Below are 19,040 nucleotides of genomic sequence, written 5' to 3'. Positions count from 1 at the left end.
CCCCCCCCCCCCCCCCACACACACACACACAAAATGTATTACTTATAGATGCGATCAGCTACATCTTTCATCTTTACGTATTGGTGATCCACATATAAAATAGCAAAATAGCTGTACTGGCACCACCCATCCACATGGAAGCCAGAAAACAGTAATTTGCTGGTTTCCAATCAAATTCCACATCAGGTGACACTGCTGTCCAATTGGACTGCAGGTTGTCACCTGGGTATGCTTTACTGTCTGGGCCGCAAATACTTCTACATCATTTTATGTATACTCCGGCCCCCCAACAGTCTAAAGTATGTTGACCTGGCCCTCAACCCAAAACGTTTGGGGACCCCTGAACTAGAACGTCTAAAATATAATACAGAAGGTTAGCCAATAAGAAGAAGGGCAAAAGTGATCATTTGTTTCCCAAAAAATAGAAATACTACTGAGAAAACAACATGAGCATAATGTTAACTCTACGATAATTCCTCCCCCCCAAAAAATGTATTCCCCATACGGTGCAACACTTTAAAGGGACGTCAAATACCCCGTAACCAAAAACCCAGATCAGGCATACCCAGCAAAATTATACTTCAGGTGGGAGTTTGTGATTAATATTCCAATAGTCCCAGACCTTAAAGAGAACCCGAGGTGGGATTTAATTATATTAGTGGGGCACAGAGGCTGGTTGTGCACACTATCACCAGCCTCTGTTGCCCTATGTTCAAAGGATTGTCAGCACACCGTTCTTAATAGCACATACTTTATTGTGCCAGTCTCCACAAAATGGTCCAACAATTGTTTCGGGGCCACGCAGGGTCCCCCTTTATCAAGGCATGTGGTTACAAGGCATTTCAACATCATTCACTTTTTATATCAAAACCCCCCAAAATACCCCACCCCACACAAGTGACCTCACGACAGACATCACATTGATTGACAGCGGTAAACAATGAACACTTCCCATCCATTACTTGTAATCAAAAAGGATATTCTGGTTTCCAATATAACCAGTGTACTCAGTACTACTGGAGCCATGGATCTTACCATCCAGATCTGCCCACACTGTCCCGGGTGCCATCAGCTATCCATTGTGCCACGGAGGTTTGAATCCAGCACCGCCCACCCGGCCGTTATGTTCACAGGTTCACGGTCTCCTCGTTGGCTGAGGATGGCTAGTTCCTCCTCTGTTCGTTGCCGAGGTGCGGGGACGTGGGCGGGGCCCAATGCCCACGTTCACTCCCAGCTAACGTCTCAGCATACATCCGCCGCTCGCTACCATGCCCCGCCTCCGTGCACGTGTCCTAACACGTGCACAGAGTAGCCAATCACAGTGTCGCCGTCATGCGTATCAAAGGATGCATCATGCGTTCCACCCGGACGTTGCCAGCCATGAGGACGCATGCGCAATGCGTACAATATGACGCAAGCGCTACGTCACCACATGTCCGTCCACTAAGGGGGTAGCTCCACCAAGCATTCAGTTGCCATGGTGACCCCCACAGGAAACGGCGCCTTCAATGCTCTATGCGATCACCTAGGCTATTGCCATGGCGACCACCAACCAATAGTATATGGCATACATGTTGTTCCCTTATGGACAACCTGGCATCGTGCGGCAATACTGTATTCATACAATGTTACACCGATGAAAGCAAACAAAACTCACCACCTGCGGTCAGCTGGGCAGACATTGATGAGGATCTCTGTAGGCTGGGGAGCACATGAAGGGGGGTACAAGGGAAGGAAGAGTGGACACGAGATGGGAAAACAATTACTTGGGGAAGACACGTAAGGAAGGTAGGACAATCCGGGAAGGAAGCACAGGGATTCAAACTCCCACATAAATGTAGCTCCCATAAATTCAGACCTGTAACAAATAAATAAATAAGAAATAAACCTCACCACCTCCGCCATTTCAAAATGATGAAACGAAAAAGTGCAATTAAAAAAATGTAATTAAAAAAAACATTTCTACATCCTGTAAAAAGAATTATTGGTTACTCAATCTGACATATATCAGAGTTTTTGAATCCCAACAGCGGTAAGAAATATGTGATGAACGGGTATTATAACTGCAATACCGACCACTGTATATATATGCTGAAATGCCCATGCGGATTGGCATATATAGGCCAAACCATAAACCCTTTTAAAAAAAGATTTCAAACGCCATCGCAGTGACATTAGGGTGGCATGGGCAGCAAGGGAAAAAGAATGAAAATTTAGATTACACCAAACCTGTAGCCATACATTGTGTAGAGAACAATCATAGGGCCCATCAAATTAGAGGGGTTGTTATTGAACAGGTCAAAAAGCCGAAACGTGGTGGGGACTGGGAAAAGAGACTCTTGCAACGAGAGGCCTTCTGGATTTATGAAATGGGTACCCTGTCCCCTAAAGGACTTAACAGCAATAACCCACTGTCCTGTTTTCTGAAAGAGAGATGATATATGTCAGATTGAGTAACCAATAATTATTTTTAGAGGATGTAGAAATGTTTTTTTTAATTACATTTTTTTAATTGCACTTTTTCGTTTCATCATTTTGAAATGGAGGAGGTGGTGAGGTTTATTTCTTATTTATTTATTTGTTACAGGTCTGAATTTATGGGAGCTACATTTATGTGGGAGTTTGAATCCCTGTCCTTCCTTCCCGGATTGTCCTACCTTCCTTACGTGTCTTCCCCAAGTAATTGTTTTCCCATCTCGTGTCCACTCTTCCTTCCCTTGTACCCCCCTTCATGTGCTCCCCAGCCTACAGAGATCCTCATCAATGTCTGCCCAGCTGACCGCAGGTGGTGAGTTTTGTTTGCTTTCATCGGTGTAACATTGTATGAATACAGTATTGCCGCACGATGCCAGGTTGTCCATAAGGGAACAACATGTATGCCATATACTATTGGTTGGTGGTCGCCATGGCAATAGCCTAGGTGATCGCATAGAGCATTGAAGGCGCCGTTTCCTGTGGGGGTCACCATGGCAACTGAATGCTTGGTGGAGCTACCCCCTTAGTGGACGGACATGTGGTGACGTAGCGCTTGCGTCATATTGTACGCATTGCGCATGCGTCCTCATGGCTGGCAACGTCTGGGTGGAACGCATGATGCGTCCTTTGGTACGCATGACGGCGACACTGTGGTTGGCTACTCTGTGCACGTGTTAGGACACGTGCACGGAGGCGGGGCATGTTAGCGAGCGGCGGATGTATGCTGAGACGTTAGCTGGGAGTGAACGTGGGCATTGGGCCCCGCCCACATCCCCGCACCTCGGCAACGAACGGAGGAGGAACTAGCCATCCTCAGCTAACGAGGAGACCGTGAACCTGTGAACATAACGGCCGGGTGGGCGGTGCTGGATTCAAACCTCCGTGGCACAATGGATAGCTGATGGCACCCGGGACAGTGTGGGCAGATCTGGATGGTAAGATCCATGGCTCCAGTAGTACTGAGTACACTGGTTATATTGGAAACCTGAATATCCTTTTTGATTACAAGTAATGGATGGGAAGTGTTCATTGTTTACCGCTGTCAATCAATGTGATGTCTGTCGTGAGGTCACTTGTGTGGGGTGGGGTATTTTGGGGGTTTTTGATATAAAAAGTGAATGATGTTGAAAATGCCTTGTAACCACATGCCTTGATAAAGGGGGACTATGCGTGGCCCCGAAACAATTGTTGGACCATTTTGTGGAGACTGGCACAATAAAGTATGTGCTATTAAGAACGGTGTGCGGACAATCCTTTGAACATTTGTACTGATGTGGCATGGCCTTTGCCACTTTGTCAGGCACCCGGGGATAAACAGATGGTGTGCCGACTCCTATCTGGAACTCTGTTGCCCTATGGTGTGCCCCCAGGACCCCCCTGCGATCTGCTGTCCCCTCCGCCGTGCTAGCGACACACAGCGTGTCGCCAGCACAATGTTTACCTATGCGTGTCTGTCAGCGCCGCTCCCCCGCCTTCTCTGTATCGGCGCTACCCGCCCGCGTCCCTTCCCTCCAATCAGCGGGAGGGAAGGGACGCAGGCGGGTAGCGCCGATACAGAGGAGGCGGGGGAGTGGCGCTAACTGACACTGCATAGGTAAACATTGTGCTGGCGACACGCTGCGTGTCGCTAGCACGGCGGAGGGGACAGCAGATCGCAGGGGGGTCCTGGGTGCACACCATAGGGCAACAGAGGCTGGTGATAGTGTGCACAACCAGCCTCTGTGCCCCACTAATATAATTAAATCTCACCTCAGGTTCTCTTTAAGAAATTGGTCTGATGTCTCATTAATCAAAGAGGACAGATATTCCATTAGTCGAATCCAACGTATACATTGTGTGACCTCATCCAAACTGGGGGGCTCGCTGCCCTTCCATTTGGCTGATATCTGCATTCGTGCTGCCGTTAAAATATGCATTACCATTTTACAAGTATAAGTTTTAAGACCTGGGGGTGATTTACCTAAAACATACACCCATGGGTTCATATGCACCCATTTACGTATAACCTTAAAGATCAAATCTCCAACATCCTGCAAAAGAGCTCTGTTTTTTAAGCAACTCAGCTACTTTCCATGGTGGACTGGAGAGCATATCATTTAAAAACAAAAGACGCCAGATGGGGTTTTTGTTTTATTTTGACTCAATGTAATGTGTATTCATTTTTTGATACAATACTTGAAAACGTATTATTGTTTATTGTATTTACAAAGTGCCAACTGCCAACACATTATGTAGCGCTGCACAATAGATAAATGGGTTAACATACAAGGCAGGACACACAAGGAGCTGAAATAAGCATGCAGCTAATCTTGTCAGATTTTTGTCAGAAACACCTGATCTGCTGCATACTTGTCCATGGTCTATGGCTAAATGTATAAGAGGCAGTAGATCAGCAGGACAGTCAGGCAATGTGCATTGTTTAAAAGCAAATAAATATGTCAGCCTCCATACATCTCTCACCACGGGTTCCCTTTAAATTAAAATTGCAATCTAACACCACATAGCTAGCTGATAGATATTTTAAACAAACCCAACTTTTAGCCAAGACTATTTTATGATCTCTTCTCAATTTACGCAAATAATGTGTACAGATTAAGGAATTTTACAACTCCCAGTAAACTGATCTCTGTAACTGATGCAATGGCAGAATTCAAACTGCCTCCCAGAAACCGGTTCTCTGCGCACCAAATTTATCGCTGGATACTTACTGCTCACGCTGATCTCACAAGAATATACTTTGAAAACTGGTGTATAGACCACCCATTATCAGGAGTGATAATTTGCAATTTATATTATTAACTTAACCAACTGTGAGCTTCCCTACAACTGCAAAGTCTTCAAGTACTGGGAGATGAGCCTGAAGATTAGGGCAGCACGGTGATGTGGTGGTTAGCGCTCTTGCCTTGCAGCACTGGGTCCCTGGTTCCAATCCCAACCAGGGCAGTATCTGCACGGAGTTGCTATGTTTTCCCCATGTCTGTGTGAGTTTCCCCCAGGCACCCCAGTTTCCTCCCACATCCCAAACACATACCGATATGGTAATTGGCTTTCCCCTAAATTGGCACCAGACTATGATACATACACTACACGATGCATACATAGACATTTGACCAGGGCTGTGGAGTCGGAGTTGGAGTCGGGGCAATTTTGGGCTCCCGGAGTCGGAGTCGTGGGTTCAGAAACTGTGGAGTCGGAGTTGGGAGTCGGAGTCACATGATTTTTGTTCAAAATCCACAGCCCTGTTAAGTATTAGACTAAGGAGTCGGAGTCTGAGCAATTTTGGGTACCCAGAGTTGGAGTCGGAGTCGTGGTTTCAGAAACTGAGGAGTCGGAGTTGGAAGATTTTCGTACTGACTCCACAGCCCTGCATTTGACTATGGTAGGGATTAGATTCTGAGCTTCTCTGAGAGACAGTTAAGTGAAAAGACTATATACTTTGTACAGCGCTATGGATGTCAGCGTAAATACTAAATAATTACGACACCGCAGCGGACTCACACCTTGCAGGTGTCAAACTTAAAGAATACACAAAAGTTAAAAATTATTACACAGTGCCTATTGGATGCCTGTAAGAAAATAGAAATGCAAATGTTATAACGGACACCACAATTACATGGAGGACACAGCGGATTGTACATCACATCCACTGTGACCAGCCACGTTGGGAACCTGGTGGATTGTGACCCTAGCCTAACAGCCTTCTTAGGTTTTATAAACAGAAAAAAACTGTGGTGCTACACCATAGTCATCTGAGCACCTTGTGTAAGAATGACCCTCCTCATAAGGGCAGGGCCAGTTTAAGGGGTTGTAGGGTAGTGACTTAGGTTGCTGTAGTGTTGGTGAAGCAGGAAGGCATATAATTTACCTGATTCCACACAAGCCCAGTTGCCATGTTTTCCAGTGCCTCGCCTTCCTCCTTTCTTCCTGGTGGCGAGACGCATGCATTGCGGCAAAAAAGGCCGCCTGTTCCATCCACGCAGGCATAAACATACTCATGTGACATCAAAGGCCTGCTATGACAGAGAGCACCGCTGCAGCCGTCCACAGTGCATCTCACCACAAGGAAAACAGGAGGAAGGAGAGGCATTGGAAACCATGGCAACCGGGACAGCGTGGAATTAGGTAAAGTATACGCCTCCCTGCTCACCAGTACAACCACAACTTAAAGAGAAACCATAACCAAGAATGAAATTTTAGCCCAATCAGTAGCTGATACCCCCTTTCCCGTGAGAAATCTATTCCTTTTCTCAAACGGATCATCAGGGGGCTCTGTATGGCTGATATTGTGGTGAATCCCCTCCCACAGTGTGATGTCAGGACCATGGTAATGACATCACATTGTGGGAGCCTTGTTGGATTGTGGGAAATAACAGCTGTTCCCAACTGCCAAAAAAGCAAGCAGCATCTCCTTCCAGTGACATTACCTACCAGCAGTAAAAATTTCACCGTGTGATAAATGTCAGAATGTAAATCAGGGAGAGGAAAGATTTTACAATAAGCAAAAACTGACTGACTAAATCATTTATACATAATTATTGTAAAGTCCACAGAGACCGGCACCATCCAATTTAAGCGTAGCTCTTTTATTTATCAATGAATCAGCATAACAGCAATAAGATGCGACGTTTCAGGGCAGCCGCCCCTTTATTAAACTTTGCTGTGTAAATGACAACATACAAACAACTTCATCTTCTTATATACCCCAGTGTTAGCCCAGACTGACCAATAATATGGCGTTTACAAATTCCCCACCTATCATGTTGCTCCGCTGAATTGCGGACCTGATGGGGAACTAGTCTGCTAATAGGCTATTGGAGGATTCGAATCTGGTCTCTCCCACCTTCCCCCTCCTTACCAATGGATGCCGCTCTTCAGCCGCGCCCCCTGCGCCGGGTCTCATGGCGGCCTCTCCCACCAGGCAGCCGCCGCAGCGGACCTGATGGGGAACTGGCCGACATGACGCGCTGGTGCGGGGAACCAAGTCCCCGCCCCTCGCGTCGCCCGGCAACGACAGACGCCGGCGGCGTGTAATACGCCGCCCTGCGCTGTCAGATGGAAGCAGGGGGAGCGGCCGCGGCAGCAGCCAATAGGAGGACACCTTGACGTGGTATAATAAACATTACGTCCATAATAGCCCACATATACTGTTACTCATCAATATATATACACAATATAGAAAACAAACCCGCGGAAAAGGCTTATGGCGGCAGATAAGAGGCTATATATCCTATTGTACATAACTCAGGAATCCTGTGACTATAATCATATGGTACGTTGGCAGTGCTGAGGGAACAAGCCCTTACAGAGGACAAATCACATATACATCAATACAATATCATATTGGTAAATAAACATGACCAATAGCACCTATTTTTTTAGGTAACTGTAACAGGATATTGGAGGCTGGAGACAATGGAACGCAGGGAAACAATTTAAATAAACGGTAATAAATCAAATTCTCTATTTAACCCCCGAAGTTCCATTGTGTCCAGCCTCTTAATCCAAAATGCTTCTCTGTATAATAGTTTTTTAACCCTATCACCCCCCCTTTTGGGTGGTGGGACCTGTTCAATAATCATATATCTAAGTTGGCTGACATGATGTTTAGCCTGGTGAAAATGATATGCTACAGCCTGGTCAGTCAAACTTTCCCTAATCGCATGTTTGTGCGACGACAATCGGTTTTTGATTTTTTGCGTCGTTTGTGCAACATATAATAGTCCACAAGGACATTTTAAGGCATACACAACAAAGTTAGAGTCACATGTAAAACAATCATGTATTTTGAATTTAACACCTTGATGAGGGTGTAGTATGTGATCACCCTTGATCACAGAATTGCAATGCACACAATTCATGCATGGAAACGTGCCTCTGCGATTAGATTTTGACTGCCCCCTAGGTCCCGAATCTGCGTGTACCAATCGGTCACGCAGATTGGGTGCTCTCTTATATGAGATAAGTGGTGGATTTTTAAATTGTATTATCTCTGGGAAGCTGTCAGAGAGCAAATACCAGTGTTTTTTAATAATTTTAGCTATCCGATCACTTTGTGTGTTATATCTAGTAACAAATGGTATTCGCTCTCTGTGTTCCCCGGATCGTTTCCTATCCCCCACCCTGCCATCTTTTACCTTGATCCTGGCTCCCTGTACTATCTCATCTGGGTAACCTCTATTGATAAACTTTTGTTGCATTTCTTCCATCCTCTGGGCCCTGATCCCTTCATCTCCAACGATCCTGTGTACTCGCTGAAATTGTCCGACTGGGATTAAGAGGCTGGACACAATGGAACCTCGGGGGTTAAATAAAGAATTTGATTTATTACCGTTTATTTAAATTGTTTCCCTGCGTTCCATGGTCTCCAGCCTCCAATATCCTGTTACAGTTACCTAAAAAAATAGGTGCTATTGGTCATGTTTATTTACCAATATGATATTGTATTGATGTATATGTGATTTGTCCTCTGTAAGGGCTTGTTCCCTCAGCACTGCCAACGTACCATATGATTATAGTCATAGGATTCCTGAGTTATGTACAATAGGATATATAGCCTCTTATCTGCCGCCATAAGCCTTTTCCGCGGGTTTGTTTTCTATATTGTATATATATTGATGAGTAACAGTATATGTGGGCTATTATGGACGTAATGTTTATTATACCACGTCAAGGTGTCCTCCCATTGGCTGCTGCCGCGGCCGCTCCCCCTGCTTCCATCTGACAGCGCAGGGCGGCGTATTACACGCCGCCGGCGTCTGTCGTTGCCGGGCGACGCGAGGGGCGGGGACTTGGTTCCCCGCACCAGCGCGTCATGTCGGCCAGTTCCCCATCAGGTCCGCTGCGGCGGCTGCCTGGTGGGAGAGGCCGCCATGAGACCCGGCGCAGGGGGCGCGGCTGAAGAGCGGCATCCATTGGTAAGGAGGGGGAAGGTGGGAGAGACCAGATTCGAATCCTCCAATAGCCTATTAGCAGACTAGTTCCCCATCAGGTCCGCAATTCAGCGGAGCAACATGATAGGTGGGGAATTTGTAAACGCCATATTATTGGTCAGTCTGGGCTAACACTGGGGTATATAAGAAGATGAAGTTGTTTGTATGTTGTCATTTACACAGCAAAGTTTAATAAAGGGGCGGCTGCCCTGAAACGTCGCATCTTATTGCTGTTATGCTGATTCATTGATAAATAAAAGAGCTACGCTTAAATTGGATGGTGCCGGTCTCTGTGGACTTTACAATTGAGTGACTGGAGTGCAGCTGGCCACACCAAGGCACATCCACCTGGCTTTAAGAGGAGTGCTCCACTACCAATACTACTAAGTACATAATTATTGTAAAAATGAAGCACTTTTTTATTACATTATTTTCACTGCAGTTCCTCTTAACCACTTAAGGACTAGGGCTTAAACCCTCTAGTAACTAGGCCATTTTTTAAAAAATAGGCCACTGCAGCTTTAAGGCCTCGCTGCAGGGCCGTACAAGTCAGCACACAAGTGATCCCCCTTCCTTTTCTGCCCACCAACAAAGCTCTCTGTTGGTAGGTTCTGATTGCTCCCCCACTGTTTATATATTTAATAAATATTTTGCTTTTTATTTTCACAATATATTTCCCTATTTATTTATATATTTTTCCCCCCTACCCTCCCCCCCTCCCACACTCTTCTTCAGCCTATGACAGTGGATCGCTCCTGCGTGTCTCAGGAGGACAGCCGTGTCACACGGCTGTCCCCAGTACAGCGCTGCCGTAGATCGCAGGGCTGTACTATGTAAATAGACGGTGGTTTCGCCGTCTAACAGTCTCCTAGCGGAGCTCCGCTGTACAAGTGGAGGTCAGCGTTAGGTGGTCCTGGGGCTGCTGCCGCCGCGGTCACGCCCATTGGCGTAATGCGGTCGCTACCCTACAGTTAACAGTTTTTACTGTTTCAGGTTCCGTTCTGAGGATCTGGATCTCCACGTAGAAGGGCGCAAGGACTCCCACGCTGGCACACAGCATTTTTCTTATTCGGTTTTATTTTATATTTTTCTACAATTATACAGTATAAAAATATTTAAAACCATAAACAATCCAGTTCAGGCCTGTTGGGTTACTTATGCTCTGCACTGTACTCCAGCTTTGGTAAATGCAAATTTCATGGAAATTGTGTGTCGCTTGAATGTGGTCCAATTTCAAGCAGCATAAACATTTGCATGAAATCTGCAGCCAAGTTGAAATAATTTTCATCTTGTCTAGGATACTCTCTTAACTTAGGTGCTGTCCTATTAGGTCGCATTCACAGTGCCACGTTGCAGAGCTGCGTTATAAAGTCTTATAGCGTAGCTTACCGCACTGCAATGCTTATCCTATGGGCCGTTCACAGTGTGACACTATCCTTGCGTTGTGTTGTATCCATGATGTGTTGTGGTAACTCACTGCCTGCAGTGCGTTACCTCTTAACGCGGACACGTTGCGACTTTAACGTCGCATTAAACCGCCATGTCCCACTGTGAAGATGCCCTTATACACACTAAGCTGAGGCTACTCTATATTTTTTGCAGACTTTTAGGCATCTTTAATTTACTTATCCCAGCTAGAAGTTGTCACAAGGGCCCTTGTGGCTGACCGCACTTAGCCTTCTAAACGGTGCCAGCGCACAGATCGTGCGAACTCTGGTCGCAGTCAATGCGCAGGAACCGTTAAGAATTAGCCGCAGACAACTCCGAAGGGAGCCTGTGAGACACTGGTAATTACAACGTCACCTACTGGTTCAGAGTAAACTGCCACCACCGCGGTTACTATGGGACCGTGGGGCCCACTAACTGACTGACTAATCCTGCGAATAAAACGGTTAAACACACGATATTCTGTCTAGCCAACAACAAACCAACAGTAGCGTATCTTCAGAGACCCGGGATCATTTCTGTGTGTGCTGATAAGCAGGGTAGCGGAAAGTGAATGACTTGGAGAAAGTCGTTTATTCACGCAATATAAATAATTAATATATACAGACAATTATTAAAAATCACAATTATTAAGACAGTAATAGCCAGTATGAAAAATAAAAGAAGGGAGAAAAATACTTATGGTTTGTGGAAATATGTCCTTTTGTGGGAAAATCGTCAAGTTCAAGCAAAACGGTTTCAAGTTCTTAGAGTTCTTTGTTGCAGAGTAAAGTTCAGCAAGATTTAGAATCCAAACAAAATGGAGGATGTCCTTTGTTTTAGCTCTGGCAATATGGCCACCACTTGTTCCTCATAGTGGCCGTGTGTCCTGAAGATGGTAAAGGGAGGAATTTCTTCTCAGGCAGCTCATTCACTTTTAATGGAGATGAGCTCAGAGGCGGGCTTCCAGAGTCGGCCCCCAGGCCGGACTATGGTAATCACATCTGGGCAGGGGCTTTAGCAAACTCATAATCCTGACAGGTTCCCTAGGCAGACCTGCGCGGCCGGCACACAGATAATAATTACATATTCTCGATCCCCAGAACCTACCGATTAATATGATATCAAACTTGGGCATGTTTGCATGCCCGGTTAAAAAACGGTGGAATTCCCAGCGTTCTGGTTAGGCTAGGGGCCCAAATTTAATATCAAAACACTCACAAGATCCGGACCAGCAGAATGATATAACTTCCACATTTCTCCGATGTATGGTACTTCTAAAACATGCATAAAGATCATAACTCTATGTTTCCCTATCCTGGCTGAATGGTTCCGCTAAGTCTGCCCCCTGCTGGGATTAGCTTCCTTGGCTCTGAAAAGACTCCTGGTTTGTTAATTAACATCTGAGTGTTACCCCTCTGGCTTCATTAGCAAGTCACAGGGCACAGGCTTCATGAAAAGAACTAGGCTAACTATTTCTCTGAAGACAGCAGAGACCCCCCAGGCTGGACTGCCTGGTGTCCACAGACATGAGATTCTGATTGGGGCAGCGCAACGACAACCGAGGCAGGAAGTCGGTTGCGGCTGCGTTTTCTGCGCACTGACGGCTCGCCCGTCACAGAAGTATATAGAAGTTAATAAAATAATTAAAAGAAAAAGTTCCTTTTGATACCTGTATGATTGTGTGTTATCCTGCAGGCCTTTCTGAAGCGAAAGCCATGGGGGCTGCAGTGGAAGATGGCATTATTGTGGTAAGGAAAACAGCGTAGCCGCAGATTGGCCAGATAGGAGATATCATACACTGCTCTGATGTATTCATTGTCACTAGAGGGAACAGATAAAGAGCAACAATGGCCTCAATTCAATAAGATCATGATGGAGATAATAAGGCAAGTGAAAACGTACCTCCACACTGTGAGAGAGTTATCTTATCTCTTCATTCCTTAAGTTACCTCCTCTGTAGTCATTTTTACATGCAGTTACAACCTGTCTTTAACTCTGGAGTTATTTTAAGGATTGAAGAGTTAACTTAAACACAGAAGAGTTAACTTTAGGTTTGCCTTAGGTAAAATGTTTCCTGAATACTACTACATGCATCGTCACCATGGTCACCAAGTTTTGCTGTGGGGGTCCGATGAACTGTAGTTAAGCCACTGATTGAGCCACTCTGGTGAGACTTAAAAATGTGCAGTTCATGCAAGACAGCTCAAGAATTTATGGGATCAGGAGGCTTTTTGCCAGAAAGAATGGGCAGCTTTACCATCTGAGAAGATGAAAAGCCTCATCCACAACTACAACAAAAGACTTAAAGCCGTCATTGATGTTAAAGGATACCTGAGGTGACGTGTGACATGATGAGATAGACATGGGTATGTACAGTGCCTAGCACACAAATAACTGCTGTGTTCCTTTTTTTTCTTTCTCTGCCTGAAAGAGTTAAATATCAGGTATATAAATGGCTGACTCAGTACTGACTCAGTACTGACTCAAACAGGAAGTGACCCTCACTGATAAGAAATTTCCCTTTTTATATCGCTTTCTTGCTCTCAGAAGCCATTTTCTGCTAGTAAAGTGTTTTATAGTTGGAATTTCTTATCAGTGAGGGTCACACTGTAGTCACTTCCTGTCTGAGTCAGGACTGAGTCTGCCTGAAAGAGTTAAACATCAGGTATGTAAGTGGCTGAGAAAGAAAAAAAAAAAAAGTAACACAGCATAGTTATTTGTGTGTTTGGCACTGTACATACACATGTCTATCTCATCATGTCACATGTCACTTTGGGTATCCTATAAAGGGGGCAATCCACGGTTTTAAGTACTGGGGTATGTACAATTTTGATTAGGGTCATATGGTTAGTTTGTGTTTGAGCGAACACACTTGTTTGATAATAAATTACTTCAGTTGACCACTAACCATGAGTGAACAAAAGTTTTTTGGTAACGTTCATTTTCAATGAAAAATGGCTAAGAAATCGTAAATTCTTCCAGGGCATGTAAACTTAAAAGCTCAACTGTATGCAGTATGTATATCATACCTGTATATAATGTACACACACACACACACACACACACACACACACACACACACACATACATATGAGTCATATTGTGAGTCTTTTGAAGTATTTTGATTTTGAGAAACCCATACGTCATGTTACCTGTCCTGACGCAGTGTTAGTCACTGGGCCATGTTATGCGTCCTTTAGGTCAGGTCACTTTAATTATTTGAGTGGAGATAAACGCTTACCTGTCCATCTGGCAGTTGCTGTCACAGCTGAAGGCACATTTCATGATGGTGTCCAGAGTCATCAGACTGACATGCTGGAAAAGCTCCACTGTCCTCTGTTTCAGGATAAGCTTCTCCCATTTATCCTGGCAGAAGAGAAAAAATCCCTCAAAATAACATGACTGTCTGCACAATTTTCTCACTATTGTGGTTATTACAGTAAAGTCCTAACCATCCAGAAGTCTCAATTAACCGGGAGCTATGGGGTGTGTGTCCTTTTGCACCGGTCCACTTCACTTCTACTGCTGCCAGCTGCTCTGCTGCATCCTCATAAGGTTCCCAACGTGTCACCTGACCTGAATTGGGCCACAGGATGCATTGGGAGTCGTACAGGGCAGACGCAGTTTACAAAGCAGAAGGTGGGGAAGTGTTTAGTGGAACATTTAAAGGACACCTGAATTGAGAAGGATAGGAGGCTGCCATATTTATTTCCTTTTAAACAATACCAGATGCATGGCAGTCCTGCTGAGCTCTGTGGCTACAGAATTATCTAAATCACAAATCTGAAACAACCATCATTCAAATCCAGGCAGTCAGACTTCAGTCAGTACCAGATATGCATGTTTGTTCAGGGTCTATTGCTAAAAGTATTAGAAGCAGAGGATCACCAGGACAGCCAGGCAATTTGCATTGTTTAAAAGGAAATAAATATGGCAGCTTCCATATCCTTCTCACTTCAGGTGCCCTTTAAACAGGGTTACTAGAATTCTCAAACAATCAGACACTACACAATCCCCACCTGGGGGCGTAAAACTCACTCAGCTGTCATTCCCTATTCTTTTTAAAGCAGAGAGAGAAATAAGAAAAGTGGACACATGGCAGTGACTGCAAGCCAGATACAGTAACTAGAGATTAAGGTGTTGGGGAGGTTGAGGGCCCTGTGGCCCTCTTAGTCCAATAGCAATCAGTGTATGACGGCTGGGGTTTGTAGGGATGGGGGGCGCACTGTGGTGTCTCAGCTTTGGGTGCTGGAGGACCTTGTCCCAGCTCAGTCTACATCTGAGTAACTCTGCTTCAGCGACATGTTGTGATCACAAAGCTCTAGAGGTTTGACATGACAAACATTGTTCTCACGTCTGTAGAGATTCTACCTCCAGTCACCAAGCAACTGACAGGACTCTAGAGAAGCAACACTGGCTGGCAACAGTCACTTGGGCCACCAGTCTCTTGTTAGCCATTTGCCATAGATGGGTCACTTCTGTGGCAAGTCTCTAGGAATATCAGACTAAATGAGTACATCAGATTTACGGTATACACATGTCGCTAGCCTCTGCTCTGCTGTAAGTATTCTCTTGAAATCGATTTACCTCAGCAGCAGCATAACTACAGTTTCTGCCACGTCTGCAGTATACATACAACAGTTCTCAATAACATAACTGAGTGCTGGGCAAGTAATCCAAAAAATATACACTGGGTAATCAATAGGAGTGTTTAGCCTGATTAAACATTCATTTCCATCTATCTATGGGAACCATAAAATGACAAGACTAGAATTTTGAAGGAAGACTAATAGAAAAAAAAATGATTGAAAAGTCTGAAACATTACTGTATATACTCGAGTATAAGTCTCGAAATTTAGGCTGATTCACTTCATAAAAGTATAGGGGTCGACTTATACATGAGTCACGGGCAACACTGAGCACACTGAGTTATGTGTGTACTAATAGTTACATTCCCATTTATAGCAATTTACCCAGTGGTAAGTTATGCTTTGAGGAAAGGAAATGCAGAGAAAACACAGGTCTGAAAGTCCTGGCCACAACAATTAACAAGGAAGAGAGAGGGGGGGTAGGGAATACTGGGCTGCATAAAAGAGTGAATAATGGCTGCACTGGGAGGCCTGGGGGAGATATTGGCTGCACTTAAGAGAACCTGAAGCGAGTAAAATTACCGTATTTAAAATAAACACATACTTACCTTGCTGTCACAGTTCCTCTCAGAAGCTCACCATTTTCTTCTTACAGTGATTCCTTCCAGTTCTGACAAGATTTTGTCAGAACTGAAATATACCACTTGCTGTGAGTTATATATCAGCTGCTGTCAGTTACAACTGAATGTGCAAGGTAATGTTCACGTTGCCCTAAGGCTCAAGTGGGCAATATTACAGTTTAACAGTGAGCTGTCCAGGAAGCTGTTATGGGGTAATGGCTATTTTTAAGGCTCGTTTCCACTATCGCGAATCCGCATGCGACCAACGCATGCGGATTCGCACATGTAATGCAAGTGGATGGGCCTATTTCCACTGTAGCGTTGTTGAGGTGCGTTTTTTTCAGCGGTGAAAAAAAAACGCACAAAAGAGCCGAAGAATTCGCCTGCGAGTGGAATGCATGCGAATCGCAGCTAATGTATTTAATAGGGAATTTGCATGCTGTTTTGGTATGCAAATTTTCATGCGAATTCGCATGAAATCAATGGAAAAGCACACCGGCATTGCCATGGTTAAATTCGCATACATCGTCATCCATGCGAATTTTCATGCGAATTCGCATGAAAATTTGCATGCACGCGCATCCGCATGTGAATTTTGCTGCAGCGATTTCACCACGCAATAGTGGAAACAGGCCCTTAAGATGGAGGACAGAGAATTCCATTGATCACATTGGACAAATGGGACGCAGGAGAGGAGAAAGAGATTGAGACGTAGACTACACAGGAGGCAAGTATGACCTGTGTATGGTTATTTTGACTTTTTATTTTCAGTTCAGGTTCTTTTTAAGGGACAGGAGGGGTTAATTACTGCAATACTGTATGCATTGCAGTCATTAACCCCTCCTGCTTCCCAAGTGCAGCCATTAACTTTGCTGGGTAGACTTATACTTGAGTCAATAAAAAAAATTCCAGCTTACGATGGTTGAATAGTGGCGTCGACTTATACAAGAGGTCGACTTGTATTCGAGTATATATGGTAAGTAACTGGCAATCTACCCTACACCATTCAATTTTCATAAAAAATTGGAAATATCCACTACTCCCGGTCGACTTAAATTGGGAAGAAAAAAAAAAGTGAAATTTGATCAGATTTCTTAAACAAAAACAACCCCCCAATTTTTTCCCATTGTTCTGTAAAACTGTTCATTTTTATTGAATCGCCATAAAATTGGATCATTTTATTGTATAGTGTGTGTGGCCACCTTAAACTTTAATTGTCCAAGATTTCAGTCAGTCATAAAAAGGTATTACCTAAACAGTCATTTTTGTCATTGTAAAACAAAAATAGAGGGAGAGACCGAGAGCCCAATATAGTGTAGTAGTTTGGATGTCCACAGATTAAATAAAATCAGCAGTAAATATACTCACAAGTATGGATTACCGCACAGGTAACCACTTTCACAGCCGGTGGGGAGAATTATAACCTGACCCCACTCAGGTATAAGGAGTCGCTCTCTGTAGATAGGAAAATAGGGGATAAACACCCCTCCACCAGGGGTGGACTAGACTGAGTATGAAGATATTGAACAGAGGCACCAATGTAGAGTAAACATGTCTAAAAACAGTTTAAAAGGGGGAAGTTTGGTGGACTTACCTCCCTCAAGGGAAACTGTTTTTAGATGTTTTTATTCTACATTGGTGCCTCTGTTCAATATCTTTATACTCAGCTTTTGTTGTCATGTCTTTGGATGAATTCCTCAATCGATCTATTCAATTATTTGCATCCAAATACGATTAGCCCCCTGCAAGTTCCAGTTTGACCTCTGCCAAAAACTATGCAGTCAAACTATTAAGTGGAAATTGCACTTTTGTTAATGAAAAACAAGTAATACTCTTCATTCAGCTTCATGGGTTGCCAGGATTAAGGTAAACACTATTTCAGCTTGCATACCTTGATTTTATTCTGGATGAGCACTGATCAACTATAGCTTAAAGGGAACCTAAACTGAGAAGGATATGGATTGTTCCTTTTAAAATAATACCAGTTGCCTGACTCTCCTGCTGATCCTGTGTCTATAATACTTTTATCCACAGCCCCTGAACAAGTATACAGATCAGGTGGTCTGACTGGAGTCAGACTGGATTAACTGCATGCTTGTTTCAGGTGTGTGATTCAGCCACTACTGAAGCCAAAGTGATCAGCAGGACTGCAAAGCAACCGGTATTGTTTAAAAGGAAACATCCATATCCCTCTCAGTTTAGGTTCCCTTTAAAAATCACTGACAGATGAAATGGATAACAGTGATTATTTTGTTACATTGGCACCTGTCACATGAAGATATACACTGGGCAGCAGGCAAATCGTCAATACATCAAGGTGATGGGTTGTAAGCAGGAAGAAAATGGACAAGCCTATGGAACCAATGGACTTGGACAAGAGCCAAATTGTGGTGACTAGATAAGTTAGAGCATCTCCAAATGGCATGTAGGGTGTTCCCATTATGTTGTGACTAGAAGGCACTAGTGAACCAGCAACAGGGTCATGGGTGTGCAAAGCTAACTAATGTGTGTAGGAATCTAAAGCCTTGTATGCATGCCAGATAAAACGACTGTAGTGTCTGTACAGGGGCCCCTGATCCTCTGCAGAATGTTGCTGAGCAAACCACCTAGCAGACCGAGAACATTGTGTTCCCCATTCACCTCTGTGACACACCTTGTGCGTGGCTACACCAATCCCCCTCCATCCCCACATAGCAACAGAATTGGAGGCCAGCGACACATGTACACATTCAGCCCTGCACTGTCACCCAAGAGATCAAGTCTAGATCCTTTCTAGGCGATGGTCACCATACGTGTCTACGAGGCTAAAGCTGGGCTGTCTAGTGTAATATCACAGAAGGGCTGCAGTAGCATAAGTTAAAAAGTGGTCTGAAACTCTGACATAACATTCAATAAAAATGTGTTTTCCTACTCTTTATTACTCATACAGTTATCATATTTGCTTTTGTGCAAACGTAATATTGTCTGTTTACAAATTACAACTTTGCAAAGTTTAGTTT

The 19,040-nt window shown here is 44.4% G+C and overlaps 2 protein-coding genes across 7 annotated transcripts in view; one reads left to right on the top strand and one right to left on the bottom strand.

Moving 5' to 3' along the window:
- Positions 1–19,040, top strand: part of LOC137520974 (cytochrome P450 4B1-like) — a 169,713-nt gene that overhangs the window by 5,222 nt on the left and 145,451 nt on the right. For all 4 annotated transcript variants that reach the window (XM_068239616.1, XM_068239614.1, XM_068239615.1 and 1 more), the window contains exon 2: positions 12,528–12,580. The gene's annotated coding sequence lies outside the window, so the exon portion shown is untranslated. The remainder of the gene's footprint in view (positions 1–12,527; positions 12,581–19,040) is intronic.
- Positions 1–19,040, bottom strand: part of LOC137520975 (cytochrome P450 4B1-like) — a 69,227-nt gene that overhangs the window by 21,940 nt on the left and 28,247 nt on the right. For all 3 annotated transcript variants that reach the window (XR_011021980.1, XM_068239617.1, XM_068239618.1), the window contains exons 4-5: positions 14,074–14,198; positions 12,502–12,653 (exon numbers count right to left, since the gene is read on the bottom strand). Coding sequence is in view for 2 of the 3 variants with exons in the window: in XM_068239617.1 (XP_068095718.1) it covers positions 12,502–12,653; positions 14,074–14,198 (277 nt within the window). In the remaining variant the exon portion in view is untranslated. The remainder of the gene's footprint in view (positions 1–12,501; positions 12,654–14,073; positions 14,199–19,040) is intronic.

The sequence above is a fragment of the Hyperolius riggenbachi genome, chromosome 6 (genome assembly GCF_040937935.1).
Source record: "Hyperolius riggenbachi isolate aHypRig1 chromosome 6, aHypRig1.pri, whole genome shotgun sequence".
Lineage (NCBI taxonomy): Eukaryota > Metazoa > Chordata > Amphibia > Anura > Hyperoliidae > Hyperolius > Hyperolius riggenbachi.
This window is presented reverse-complemented; position numbering and strand designations above follow the sequence as displayed.